This window comes from Notolabrus celidotus, chromosome 3 (genome assembly GCF_009762535.1).
Source record: "Notolabrus celidotus isolate fNotCel1 chromosome 3, fNotCel1.pri, whole genome shotgun sequence".
In the NCBI taxonomy this organism is placed as follows: domain Eukaryota; kingdom Metazoa; phylum Chordata; class Actinopteri; order Labriformes; family Labridae; genus Notolabrus; species Notolabrus celidotus.
In genome coordinates this window covers 19,616,791-19,632,014 of record NC_048274.1, presented here as the reverse complement: position 1 = coordinate 19,632,014, position 15,224 = coordinate 19,616,791, and the positions used below count along the sequence as shown (strand labels likewise).

The 15,224-nt window shown below is 42.0% G+C and overlaps 1 protein-coding gene across 2 annotated transcripts in view; it reads right to left on the bottom strand.

Annotated features, from left to right (window-relative positions):
* Window positions 1-15,224, bottom strand: part of LOC117810102 (insulin-like growth factor 1 receptor) — a 55,577-nt gene that overhangs the window by 14,759 nt on the left and 25,594 nt on the right. For both annotated transcript variants that reach the window (XM_034679706.1, XM_034679707.1), the window contains exons 3-7: window positions 5,655-5,958; window positions 5,178-5,314; window positions 2,417-2,561; window positions 1,148-1,356; window positions 784-910 (exon numbers count right to left, since the gene is read on the bottom strand). In XM_034679706.1, coding sequence (XP_034535597.1) covers window positions 784-910; window positions 1,148-1,356; window positions 2,417-2,561; window positions 5,178-5,314; window positions 5,655-5,958 — 922 coding nt within the window. The remainder of the gene's footprint in view (window positions 1-783; window positions 911-1,147; window positions 1,357-2,416; window positions 2,562-5,177; window positions 5,315-5,654; window positions 5,959-15,224) is intronic.

The window sequence follows — 15,224 nt, the reverse complement described above, 5'->3', positions numbered from 1 at the left end:
TCTGTTAACCCCTACTGGATCCGTTCTGGCTATGTCTCTGATCCGGCAGGTCGGAGCACAATGGATCAGATATGCAGGACTTCTATTTTTGCCGTATGCCGGAGCACGACGCATCAATTCAGCACAGAGCAGATGGTACGGGACAGGAAGTCAGGCACCAAAACAAAATTAAAACATAAGGTTCATTTTCAGAATAAAACACTCTGTGTTATCGTTAGATCGTTTTTACTGAACTATGACAACAAAATGTCATTTAGAGTGGAGGCAGGCCTGGACTCCTCAAGTCAGAGGTTTTCAGAGGCTGATAAAGACAACATGGATGAGGAGAGGAGGAGGAGAATCCTTGATTCAGTGATTATGGCGAGAAAACCTTGGTCACAAGATGTCCGGCAGTCCTGCTCTGTGCTGCGTTCCGAAAATGCATCCGGTGGGTGTTGACGGACGAGAGAGCACGGAGTCAGACCGCAGCGGACCCGGATATGGACCGGGCATAGACCTGGTGGAAGTCCCGTGTCAGATCCCCACCTTCTGCTTTTTTTAAGAAGCTCATATTCCCATGAAAGAAGTGAATAGAAAAGATCATTATCTTACATTTTCTCTTCATTTCCTTCATTTGTAAGAATTTAAAGCAAATTTCCAAGGAAACTTGACTAAAGTTGATTGATCTATTTGAAGCGAGATAAGGCGGGTGGATCAAGTTCCAGCTCCTATCAATGCTATGATCGGTGGCTCCAGCCTGGGGGAGGAAAGCAGATAATGACCGCTTCAACTCTGAATACTTACGCCTCCTTGTAGTAAACGATAAAGCTGATGAGGTCTCTGTAGTCACGGGGACGGTAGCGCTGCCAGGTCAGCTTGATCCTCGTGCTGCTGGTGCTGTTGGACGTAAACTTGAGGATGGCACTTTCACCTGGAGAGGCAGGGATGAGGGGCAGGAGCAGAGCTTAATCAAACAACTGATGTTTTTGTATTAAAATGTGCTGCAGTTAGTGTTTTAAACAGTCAGTGCTGATATGAGGTGCAGAACAGCAGGCGTAGTGGACATGTTTGCATGCTGTTGGTAAACTAGAGTAGCTCCTCTACATGTAACTGGACATAGCAATTTAAATTTTTGTGGTTTTCAGACTGAAGCTCATGTGACTCTTACAGCTGGCTCTGTCGCCGTTGTTTCGGAAATCGCTGTCTTCAAAGCGACCCTGGATGCCTGTCTTCTCCCACATCTTGCGGATCTCGGACATGCAGAGTTTGGGGTTGGCTCGGAAGAACAGCTTTCCCGCCTTGATGGTGAGGTTGTGCTGCTTCCAGTCCCAGAGATACTGGAGCTGCTGGTTGTCAAATGCAGAGAAGGCGTACAGGCTGGAGGACAGAACGGATGAAAGGGAGATAGTCAACAAGGTTTCTGTGCTTCTTTATTGTGTGTTTTGAGTTTCTACGAGCTGAAGGCCAACATTCTGAGAAACAATGACTTATTTTCAGTGCCTGACGAGAAACTGCACAATGAGGTGTCAAAGAAAAAGGGTACATATTGACTTCTAAACACCAGCTTGTTCTTTTTCTATAAGGGGAATCTATTCTAGTCTTAGAAAGGTAGCAGCAGAGTGCTTCTTAATGACCCAGTTAGGCAGAAGGGGGACTGGATCACACAGTGGGGATAAAAATGACCTGGGGAATCAGATTAAGCAGGGGCTGTTTCTTTTATGTTCGAGGGGAGAGGAGGTGCAGTTTCTATGAGTCATTGGGTAACACCCAGACATTCAGGAATGACTGTAATGTGGGCCTTGGGACAGAGAGATTCCTGTGAACTCAAGGAGAAACACACTGAGGTGGGAGTGAAGGCCTCTCCATGACCCAGGGAGAAGCTTTCCTTGGACTTTGTAGAAGTAAAGCTGCATTCAAGGTCTTACAAAAAGGGGCTGTGTTCAGTTCAAAAAGGCAGAGTGAAGTTTTGTTTTGGATAGTATTACTGCAACAGATGCAAAACAAGAACAGTGTGCCAACCTACATGACATTCTTTACAGTCCTCACAGTCAAAACATTGTTTTCTCTACTTTCCACCCCATTTTAGGGACCACTATGAGGCTTAAAACAAATCACTAAAATACACTACTACAGGCAAATTCCCCTACAGTTAAATATGTTTCAAGAGAAAACACATTTTATAACACAGTCAGCTACTATGAGTTGTTGGGCCACATGCCACAGTGGTCTTAGGCTTAAGTTCTTCAATGGTTCAAAATAACCCCATGTATGCCTGAGAAAAAAGAGACCTGGGGAAGGTCTTGTCCGTGGATCCAGATCAGATCCACAGTATTCATGTCTGAGGTAGCAGGCAGACCTGTGAAGAACTCTTGATGCTACTGTATTGGGGGTTTTATGTGTTACAGTTCTATTGTTGTGTTTTTGTGAGCGGACTTACTCGTCAAGAAGTTCTTCACCATCAATGTATCTGAGGCTACGGAGGAAGGCCAGCGAGCTCAGGGTGTGGGAGTGTCTGATCCTCACGTATCCAGTCACCCTCTGGATCAAACCGGTGAAACTCTCCAGCTCTGCCACCATGTTATCTAAACACACACAGAAAGACATCCACAAAACAAACTTCTGTTTTAGACTTCTTATTTCACCTGTCAAAAATAAACTGCTTACATATTAAAACATATTTTTGACCCTTTTTTCACACGTGTTTTCATTTTTTACTTAACTGCATTTATGTTTTAATCGTTAAGTTTTGGAATTTTGAATGCTAAATTTTTTTTTTGCTATTTAAATCATAAGTAAGCACAAAACCGCCTTGAGAGCTTTTTGCTTCTCCTATTCCTTTGACTTCCCTCCCTCTGTGCCTCCTTTCCTATATTGTCTTCCTTATATCTAAGTAATCACCTAGAAATGTAAGGCTCTGTGACCCTGTGTGCAGTTTTATGAATTTCAGTGAAAAAATGATTGATAAATGTTTGTCAGTTACCTTTTTTTGATGAGTGACAAATTCAAGTTTCATCACTGATCATAAAAACTCCAACGAACATATGTTTTGTTTTTGTTAATGAGAAAAGGATAAGATAAATATTTAGTGACCCAGTAAGGGACCGTCTTAAAAGTGCCATACAGTACTTTACTGTTCAGTACTTTACTGTATGGATACACATACTTGTAGGTGTGTTCATAGCACTTTTATTTGTAGTAAAGGAAATAAAATATACTCATAGCGGCCAAGAAGGAGTGTTTTTTCTTTCCACTATATTACCACTTGTATCTGTGTGCAGTGCACTTTCCATATTACAGCTGATCAGCAGGGACAGCACAGCAGGATTTAATTGGTGGGAGGGGCTGTGCTGGGCTACATTATTTAACTCAGATATCACACAAGTAAAAGGGTTACGAGAGTACATTTTTACCGCTACCTTCAAATCAGGCATTTTGTAACAGAGTGTATTCCACAATTCACATTCATACCAAAAAATCATGCTTTTTATGATTTACTTCTCTCACAGCCAAATTCATTTAATCCCTCACTGTGTCAGCGCTTTTGAGGTACCAATGACTGCCGGTCATCTCAGGGAGGCCTGGGCTGAAGAGTTGGGTGACCAAGTGTCTGATGAGTTGTGGGAGGATTCAATTTGAAGCTGGGGTTGGTAGTCAGATTTACATACACTTTTTGTTATACTGGTTAAAATTATCTTTATGTCCCAATGGCAATCAAAACATAATGTGTTCTTAAAAAAGAGCGAAAAAAAAGCTGCTATCTACAGCCGGAGTAAACCTGGGAAAACACCAACCAATCACCGCCTTTAGGGTCCAATTTATGAAACCAATCAAACCCCATCTTGCCGTTCTTCCCGCCTCCTGCACGCACATTTCATGTTTGTTTGTGATTTTAACTTTCCCCATGATAATGTTTTGGTGTTTTCTTACCACTGAGTGAGACATGAGTTGACATAGTGCAAAACACAAACAATGTGCCGAAGACCAATTTTGAATCAGTCACGATCATATGGTCACGAATAAGTGGTGCTCGTGCATGTGAGCGTGGGCGTCGTTTTGGAGGAGCTCCGAGGAGAGGGGGGAGGGGTTAGACGGAGTCCTGAGGAAATGCTACATTCAAATTCATGCTAGTTTTCTGTGACTACCAACCCAAAAGTTTCACATAGACTGCATTATTCTAAAACGTTTCTATTTATTATTCTATCTTTAATATGTTCTTTAATATGCTGCAGACGTTCTGGACTCCAGCTGATACGGACGTACTGGACTTCAGCGGCAACAGCTTCTACAACTCGTCTCATCTCTATCACCTCTCTCTCTTACTCCCCTCTATCTGTCTTTCCAGACCCAACTCAGTCGAGGCATGATGGCTGTCTAACATGAGTCTGGTTCTGCTTGAGGTTTCTGCCTGTTAAACTAGCTAAATACTGCGATGTGCAATGCTCATGATGGATTAAGGTGGGGTCAGACTGAGTCTTATCCTGCCTTGGTGTTGGGTCTCTGTTCATAATTTGACATAGAGTGGTCTAGACCTCCTATGTTTGTAAAAGCATCCTGAGATAACGTTTGTTGTGATTTGGCGCTATACAAATAAAGATTGATTGATTGATTGATTGATGATGTTCCTTGTTTGTTTTCTGTTTGCATTATTATTATTATTATTTATCTTTTTTATGAATTAAATCATCTTTGTTAGACCCAGGAATCGTTTGGAAGGAGGAGCAGCCCACCTTTTCGAAGGTGTTTCAACAACTGAGGACTATCTGTGGGTTTTTTTCTATCTGCAAACCCCTGCCTTTATTAATTTTCATGGTGTCATGGTGTCTTGTGTCTATTGTGTATGTGTGTGAATATGTAAAGAAAACAAAAAAAGTTACAAACAAAATATATATGAGAGTGAAATATTGCAAATGTTAACATTACCTTGATACCAATTTATATTGGATAAAGGAAAGAGGTTAAAAGAGAAAATGTTTAGACTAAAAGAAAATGTCACTCCCTGTATGGACTAATCCTGACATCCTTTTTAAGTTGTTTTGTTAAATTCAGCGATGTAGTTAAGACAAAGTTGCCTCCTCTTCCCTGAGATGCATCCAAACATAATGGAAGTAACAAGTTAAAGTTCCCTCCCGCTAAGAGAGTGTAGCATGGCATGAGAAGTACAGATGTGAGGATTGACTGAGGTATGCTGCAGTACTTACGGCCTCTGCGGATGTTGATGTGCAGGTTGCCTTTGATAACAGTGCAGCCTTTGAGAGACTGAGCGGCATCCATGGAGTCGATGACCTTCTCCTCGCATACTTTATCACACAGACCATCGCAGGCTTTACAGAACATACTGGAGACAGTCAGAGAGAGAGACAGAGACAGAGACAGAGACAGAGAGAGAGAGAGAGAGAGAGAGAGAGAGAGAGAGAGAGAGTAAATGAAGAGGTAAATTCATTCTCGGAACCTCCGTAACTCTCCTCTGACCTTTCATCTGTTTTATTTCCATCCCTGAAAGATTTTACATCAGTGTTTGACAGTTCCAGCTAAATGTTAACAAGAAACTTTTGGTATTTTACAGAACAACTACAGGTTTATGAGGCAGCTGAGGAGAAATCGTTGTCAATAAACTGACCGCCCTTTAGTGCTTCCGCCTGGATTAAATTTAAAACTGAAAAACAAAATTTGCTCACCTGTTGGGTGCGGTGCGTGTGTACCCAGGTGGGCAATCAGACATGCACTCGTCACCGTGGATGACGAAGCTGTCATACTCGGGGAGGTGGACCTTGGAGCAAAGGTCAGCACTGATGCAGCGCCAGCCTTCAAATTTGTAGGTACCAGGGGGGCAGTCTTCCACGCAGTGTCCTTGGTGGTAGTAATGCACACACGCGGCACACGCTGTGTCGCTGGCGGGGGCCGTGCAGCTGCCCAGGCACTGAGGGTGGCAGCACTCCCCATCCGCTGTACACGCCCGCCGTACACACCTCTCTGGGCACTCTGGTGGAGGCGAGAGAGAGAGAGAGGAAGTATTACACCTAAATCAGACCAGGGTAGCACAAAGACCTGCCTTAATTCCTGTTTTTGTGACTAGAAATCCACAACTGACTGACAAGCCCCTTGCTTTAGCTTCAGCAAGCAGCAGAGAGTAACACATGAGCAGGATTCCTCAGTCCACGGCCCAAATTAGCCTCTGGCATGATGCTCGTGCCTACAGTCCTGAACAACAACGCATGCAGACACACAAACACAGCCTGTAAAACACTAAAGACAGACATCCGCATAGAAGGTTTCTTCAAATTCAAATGTGTCATAAATATTAGTCTAAAATAAAAGAACTGAATGTTCTGCAGCTACATGAATCTGTCAGAGCTTTCCCTGGATGTGCTGTGTTCAGCCAAGTGCTGCTGTATGGTTCATCCCAGATCCACACTGAAAAAACTCCTCTCCACTCCAGGTTTTCAATCAAGCCCGGCTACAAATAACTCTTCTAGTTGCTGTGGTGTCCCTCTAAATAAGAGGATATTGTAACTGATGACAGGGAGATACTGATTGAGGAGCCAGAGAAGAAAAACAGAGGACTGACCCACGTACAGTGCAGAAAGGAGCCACACCCTGTGGTGGCCTTTGTCCCCGGAGCGAGGGGATCTAAATCACGCAGGATGGAGATATAGTAGAGAGCAAAGCACTGAAGCGTCTCCTTTTACTGACTGATGGTTTTAACAGCTTCACCATCACACTGAAGTCAAGCATCAACTTTAAGGCCAGCCTTGTTGATTTCACATCACGGTACAACAGAGGCAGAAACTGATTGGTTCAAACCCACTCTGCAGACATGAAACGATCTGCCGCAGAAACAAACACTAATTGCTATGGAAACCATCCATCACTGGTTGAGATTATGTGAGTGTGTTGGTGAGTGTGTAAAGCATCAACAAAAGGAGAGGCACAACTGAACAAAAAAACACAACCAGAGGAAAACAAAAATTAATCTGTAATTCTGCTTATGTCATCCACTTAGGTTAGCCAGAGGCTCTGCTTACACAGAAAGCAAACAAAGTGAAGTTAAGGGAAATGATGTGATGTTTACAGGATGCTGAGTGATAAAACACTGAAGCACGTCTCAACAAGTTCGCTCAACCATCTCTGTAAAACACGCTGAAGACACCGGGTCAGAGGAGGTGCCTACTCCAGTCTGCCACTCCTCGTATTTACATTTCCATGATTTACACGCGATTCTGTTTGAGTTAAGATATTTCAACTTGTACTTGTTTTATGACAGCACTCAAATTGTGTAAACTGATGCTGAGAGAGCTGGATGCTGACTGTAATGCTGCAAAAACCAGATGTCAAATTGGAGAAGGAAGTCTTTTCCGGGGCCTGAAACACAAAAGAGAGGTTCCAACCATCTGCTTGATCTTTCAACGCTTCAGGATGTTTGCTTTCCAGAAAAAAAAGGCTGCCATAAAAAGTACTGTTGAATTCTATCCATCAGTTTGGTTATATATTTTTGGTTTGCAAACAACGGTTTACTTATTTATTCCTGCAATTTATGGATGATGATAAGATTCTGTCCAAGAAAAGAAGCTGCATGGAAGCAGTATATGATTGGTACATTCCTGCAGTGGTATTAAATAAAGTTATTATTTGGCCAGCAAGCGCTCAAATGAAAGACTGTATCCTTGCACCGACAGGCTTTTCAAATGACCTGAAAGAAGTTCTTCTTTTTGTCTGTACAGACGTCATTCAGAGGCATCAGATTCAGGACATTGGTGGACTGCTGTCCTCCCCGTATGACACAAACTGATCTTCCGGCAGTGCCCATTAGATGACCTTCCCACCCGCCTCCTGACTGACACAGAAGCCAATCAGAACCTCCAGACTGTGTGGTCCCACCAACCATTTAGCAGGCTGTTTGTGCTCAGCAGGAGGGAACCAGTGCCGCATTTCTCTGGCACAGAATGTTCTTTCTCTGCTCCGAGCCCCCGCCAACCCCCCGACTCCGTGTTGCCCTCTGACCTCTGTGATGGGATGATGGAAGCTGTGTCAGAAAGGTGTAATTTTTGCAATGTGGTTATGTATGTACTATGTACAGCCTGCGGAGAGAGGAAGCAGAGGGAGAGGAAGAGGATAATCTGTGCCTGAAGTTTGTCTCCGGCTTAAACTGTTCGCCTCCTAAACACGACTCGCTGACTGACCCACACGAGGTGAATAAGGGAGGAGGGGTCGATGGGTACGTACAGTGAGTGTACATCAGCATTCCAGCAGACATCTGCAACATAATAGATCCCAGCTTTACCCTCCTTACTGCACTTTCAGAGACAGGTTGATGCAGAGCTGCAGCACGAGGAGACTGAGGTGGTGGAGGAGGAGGAGGAGGAGGAAGGGCAAGGGGTAGAGGAGGATAAAGACAAGGAGGAAGTGTAGAGGATGAGACAGAGTGAGGCACAGAAGAGCTGGATGTGGAAGAAGAGGAGGTGAAGAGAGCATGGAGGAGGAAGGTGAGGAAGAGAAAAGGTTTAAAGATGGAGATAAGGGGGCGGGAGACGAAGAGGGAACTAAAAGCACCATTTAACATATCACGTCTTTTTTTAAATGCTTCAAACACACACACACTCACACACACTCACACATGCACGCACTTACTTGGCAGAGCTGCCAGCTGGGGGAGCCAGACAACACAAGCTAACACAAATAGAGCTTTACTGGTGTTGAACAGAAAGTGTCTCACAGGATAATGACCACAAATAGGCTGATTCAATTTAAAATCAGGACTGCTTTAAGACTATACAACTTGTAGCTTATCGCACACACTACACAAAACACACACGGAGCATATCTTTAAGTCTTGCAACTCTTTAAGTGTGCATGTATTGGTTAGCTTTGTGCAATATATCTTAATTCAAATACTTATTAAACATCTTGCAACCATAACACATTTAATATTAACAATAATATCACTTGACATAGGTTACTACTTCCTGTTTACCAGCTTGAGTTGTGGGGTATTTTGAAATCAATGGGTGGCTTTTATAAAGTTGCTCTAAGTAGTTATTAGTAGTTGTAACCGTACTTAGTTTACCTTTTCCATTTTGTAACCCTGAAGCATTCAGGCTGTGGGATAATGACCGCTGTGGTGGGTCGAAAAGCCGATACAGGGCTTCCAGGGAAACAGAAATACCAGCCCAGCAGGAAGGTAGGCTGGGAAACTCACACCAGTCACCAGCCAAAAGGCGGGAAAGTCTCTGAGTTGTTGCTCCTGAACTAATTTACTGTAGCAGCAGGAAGGTCGGATCAAACAGGACTCCACAGTCATGAATGATTGGACGGTTCAACAATGAAAACTACAGATAGAATGACATTTTCTCCCTCCTTTTAGATCAGTTGATCAACTGAGAATCACAAGATTTTTAAAGTATTAATCCTTCATTTCAGACCAAGTGATAAGAAGAAGAGCCACACAGTTGCTGTAATGCAGCTCCTGCTTCAGCTTTGTACCGACCAGCATCACAGCACAGCAAACAGAACTATGGACTGAAGACAGATGGGCTATCTCAAATAAATAGATCAATAAATAAATATAGATAGAAAAAAATATAGAAATATAGAAATATAGAATGCATTATAAATAAAATGTATTATCATTATTACTATTATTATCATTATTATTATTATCATCATTCATTTGACTCAAGTTAAACTTTGCATTATGCACAATAAAACAATCATGATTAACACCACATATTAAACTTAATACACTGTTATCTGTGCACTTGAGATTTTTCTTGGTTGAAGAGGACTGTAAACTTTTTGAATACTAAAATATTTGCATAATTAAAGGTATCATTGTGGGAATTTGGTCTTTTTTACAACAAAATATAACAGATATTGTCTTATTTATTTTACACTCTAGAAAGTATCAAGAAAGATTACTTCCCACAGAACAGCTAAACAACTCAACAAAATCTGTAACATAGTGCATCTAGTCAGTCTTAAAGCGGATTTATACTTCTGCGTCGAATCGACGGCATAGCCTACGCCGGGGGTCAGCGGAGCTCCCGTACCTAAGGAGAGGCCTGCGCACGAAGCTGACGATCACCTCCTCAAAAATGTAACTACGCATATAATTGACGTGGGCCGCAGCCCTGTGATTGGTCCGCTCGGCGGCATTGTGTTTCCCGCATTTACAGCACTTTCGGGATCCCTGCTCATCGGCCGTGTATTTCATCTCCTCCTCTCTATTCTTCATGTAATCATGTCTGTATGATAAACAGCAACATGTATCAGCTGTAGATTAACATAACACGCTCTGAATTGTGTTAGGAAAAGTAAACAGAGATCGTAGCGGGGCCGGAAGCAGGCGACCGGCTATCAGAGAGAACACACTGCCCTCAGGCGTTTCGGCGGAGAATTGCTGCGTGTCACGAACACATCTACGCCCAAGTATGTAGTGCTCATGTCCCTGTCAGCCTTTGCTGCAAAGGGGCAATGCAGATGTATTAATCAGCCTTAAAGGCATTTAAGTATGGAAATACTGAACATAATACCTTATTTTTCCCATGATTCATAGTTTTTACAGAAAAAAGTAAAAGAGGATGGAACTACAACACTAATCGTTTGACATTAAATGTTTTAGAAATGTTGGGACGAAGTGTAACTAACATCTATATGCACAACCATTCATGACTGGTAATTCAGCAGCATGTTTATGACGTGTCTGCTCTCACAACCGGATACCTCTCTGTTGATTTATATGTTAACCATAATAATTTATAAACGACTGAAGCAACGACTCACCCATGAGGGAGGAAATCCCCATAACACATGACTGTCTGTGTTCCTACTGACCAGCAGACACAACAATATTGATCTCCAATGTTTCATTCATTAATATTCCGCCTCATTCACTTCATTAACTTGAAAGCTTTGACTCACAGGATGAACTCAAACAGGTCTAAAAACTGACGGGTTTGGAGTACTAAGAGGAACCTGTAGTTCCTAAGAGGGACCTGTAGTTCCTCTTAGTAGTGTAACTCAATTTGAACGACTAATTAAATGTGATTTAGTTCTTTTCCTAAATCAAAACATGCACATTCAGACTTATGTGACAAAGTTTGTGTCTAATGTTTTGCCCATTTCAGCCCCCTCAATGTCCTCTCAGTGTGGTCCAGTGCTCAGGCTGAATTGGGGGAACAAACAGCACCAGAGCAGTCTCCTCAGACCGAGCAAGAAGCTGATGATGGTTAGAAAACACAACAATACTGTTTTGTTCCCACTCTCATACAAAGCATGTTCTTTTACCTCCAGACAGTCTGTCAGTGTGTAGGTTGAGTCAGTGAAGCAGTCATTCAGAAAACTGGTCAGCCAGTCACTAGTGTGCGTGTGTGCTGTCCATAGGCTGATTCGCGTCAGTAGAACAAGGATCTCCATTCATTGAGCCCATTCACAGTTCCACATGCTTGACGAGTACTGTACTGTTCACCTATTGAGGCACACAGCAGACACCAGACATGACCACCAACCAGTAAGCTCAACCAGTACAGTGCTTAAGAAGGCCACAGACATGACGACGTGCTGGTGTGGCTGCTCACTGAGTGCTTCAGAGACAACAACAACAAAGAGTGAGCACAAAGTCGACAATAACAGCTATGTTTGTGTTTGGGCAGCCCAAATTCTATATCCAATCACAATCACTATATTTATACAAAATAACAATATTTACCAGGGTTACAGGATTTCTTTCCGTTATGTAATCTCGCTGTGCCCTCTTAAGAATATTCCCTCAATGCTCATTGATTAAAATGCACTTACTCGCCTTAAGCCCTTTGCTCTTCTAGGGAGCTGGGGACCACTGACAAATGTCTTCTGCAAAAATAGATCTAAATTAAATGCAGACTGTTTCACGTTATATTTGGTAGACTTTTTTGTCATTTGTTCAAAACCTGTGCACCATTATGATGGGACAGCTATTGTAAACGAGACACAGGAGGTACAGCAGTCATTGGCTGGTGAAAAGTACTTCAATTGGCTGCTGGTTAGATGACTCATAGAAGGAGCTTCACTGGGTCCTGTATCAATTAAATTGATAAATTAATTATGTACAAAATGTTTCACTAATTTCAAAAGACTTTACTTCGCTTTCTAACTCAATCAACGATATTTCATTTCAGCACTGAGGCAGACACTTGAACAAGTACAGGCACTATCTCTCTGAAACACCAGCTGTGCATTACAGGTAAAGGGATGCAGTTTGCACAGTGTTGCTGACAAGAATATCACAAGTAATGCTGGATTTCCTCCTGCTCCTCCCCCACTCCGCCCAGTTAGAGTAGTCATCCCACAGGAGATGTGTGGTCTGAAGCTTCCTGTTGATAATTACAGTCTGTTTAAGGGAGGAAAATGCTAACAGAGGTGAGGCAGTCTGGGAACATTGTTGCTGTTGAAAATCAGAATCAGAATCATAAATACTTTATTTATCCCAGGGAGGGACATTCGGCATTACAGAGCTCTTAAGGAATAAGATAAGATATAAATATATAACTGCTCTGACCCTTCATCATTCAAATCTCTTTTAAAACCTCACCTTTTTAAGTTAGCTTATAATTTGTGATGTACTGTTGTTTTGTTTGATCTGTGTTGATCTGTGTTTCTTTTTCCTTGCTTGTATTGATTTTAACAATTGTACAGTGTCTTTGAGTTTCTGAAGTGTTATATAAATAACATTATTATTATTCTTATTATTCTATTTTATTATTATTATTATTAATGCAAATAAAATACAAATAAAATAAAGATAAAATAGAATACAATAAAATAAAGATAAAATAAAGTAGAATAAAATAAAATAAAGATAAAATAGAGTAGATTAGAACAGAATAGAATAATAAAGTATATTTATGGGCCATAATGTTGATTTTCATGTCTTACTTGTTAATCATTATTATTTCCTTTTTATGGTTGACTTCATTTCCGGTTTTGGGTTCATGGGTGTGGTTTACCTTTTATCTATCTGTTCAGTTGTGTGGCGGCAGGCACACAAAGAGGGTGAGTGGGTTTGAATAATTTTTGTTGACCATCACAGCCATTATCATTATTATTGTTTATTTAGATCTTTTTTGGTATTTAATTATTTTGAGTGTTTTGTTAATAAATAGAAAACTTTTCATGGACTTTGATTTTGATTTATGGCAAGATGCGTTAGAAACACGAGCCCACTTAGTCTCTGCGGCACTTTTTAGCTGCTTCAATATATACAGAAGCGCAGAATAGTTAGAGTTAGCTATGTACAGAAGCGCTGGGAATGAAGGGGATATATACAAGGATGTTACAGTGGCAGGGATATTGCACAGTGTATTGCACGGTTATTGAACGGTTATTGCACCGAGTACAGGATATTGTTCAGTGATCAGAGGGAGTAGTTGTACAGTCTGATAGCCACAGGCAGGAATGACTTCCTGTGGTGTTCTGTGGTGCATTTAGGGGGAATGAGTCTTGCACTGAATGTGCTCAGTGTTTCGCTAGCACGTTGTAGACAGGGTGGTGGATGTTGTCCATGATGGCATGGAGCTTTGACAGTGTCCTCCTCTCTGTCACAACTGCCAGAGAGTCAAGCTCTACCCCGACAACATCACTGACCTAACGGATGAGTTTGTTCGGTCTGTTGGCATCCGCTACCCCCAGCAGGTGGCCAGTGCTACCCTGTTAGTCATTTTAGTCGCTAACATTACCGTTATACTAACACAGTAAAGTGATAAACGGTCTTAAGGAATGTAAGCATCTCTCTTACTTTTGGGTTTATCCTGTACAGATGTCTGTTAAAAGTTTGAGCCTGTCTCTTTCCTTTCCTTGATGGGTCTCTTAAATATCCAACATGTCGCTCTGCTCTTGCTGCATTTACTGTGAAATCTTTGAAAGAAAAATGCGCGGCTGGCAGCGTCTTTAAATCCTGGCAGACGTCACGTGAACATGCATGCAGGCGAACGCTCATGCCAGCCCTCGCTCTGAACGTGATACATTAATGAAATATACAAAATCTAACATGAAAATTAAAACTGTCTATATCAATATATAAGCCAGAGTCCTCCTCTCTATCATCAGAGTCCTTATGCAGTCAATGCTTGAGTCCGAGTCGAGTCACAAGTCCTGCAAAATGGGACTCGAGTCAGACTTGAGGCTGAGTCCTGAACTTGAGTACTACAACACTGCCTGTAGCGTGAGACAGTCAAGAGTAGTCACTGCTTTCCAGCCAGCAAGAAGGGTATCACATTTCCTCGATTCAGTTCAAACTGGTTGGTACACAAAATAATTTGACAGAAGAGACAGAGAAATGACAAGAAATACATGTGAAAAATTTAGTTGAAAACAATAATAAAGTCACTTTGGCGTTTTGTAAGATGAACATGTTACTATTATAACGCAGACGGAGAGAGATGAAGAAGACACTGAAAGTTTGTTTCTTTAAATCACTGACCAAGTCTGGGCTAGCATCTGTCATGGTTCCGGAAAATCCATGACACATAAAATAGACTCATAATAGAGAGCTTAACACCTACAAAGGTCTCTCAGAATGAGTGGCATATTGCTACAGGGTACGAGTGAGAAGATGACATGCAAACCAGAAAGTTTAAAAGCTTATCAGCAAGGCATAGACAGGACACCTTTTCACTCACCATGCAGTTTGTATGATAGTCTATGTAGACAGCATACAGTAGATTGTTGCCTTTATACCACCACACTATCCTCCAGTGTATAAAACCTTCACCGGCTTCCCATCTGCAAACACTAACCTTTCTTTTCATTATTTATCTGTAATCTTTCCCAGTTATGTCCTGAAGGTCCAGACAGGAAGGCATAACATACGTGATAACAACCAGCAACCTTTCTACATACAACTTCTACAGCTGCTTTTCATTCTATCAAATCTCCTCACGCACGACCCAACAAGAATGAAAAGAAACACCGCTTATCAGCCATTCAACAACAGTCTGCTGTCAGAGCAGCTCTACGCAAATCACAAACCCTTTAATTACCTCCTAGGTCAAGCGTATGTAACAACTACGGGCAAATATTCTGTTTAAGCTGGTCGAAACACGGCCAACAGTTGAACCTGTAGTGAACAAACATCTGTCAGATCAGCTGACACTTCAGGATAACTACTGACAGAAGGAATTCCTGGCATCCCCCTGCTGACTGACCTGGAAAAGACAAGACAAATCAAATACCCGGGTCCCCAGAGCCTCCACACAGGCCAGACAATAACAGGGAGG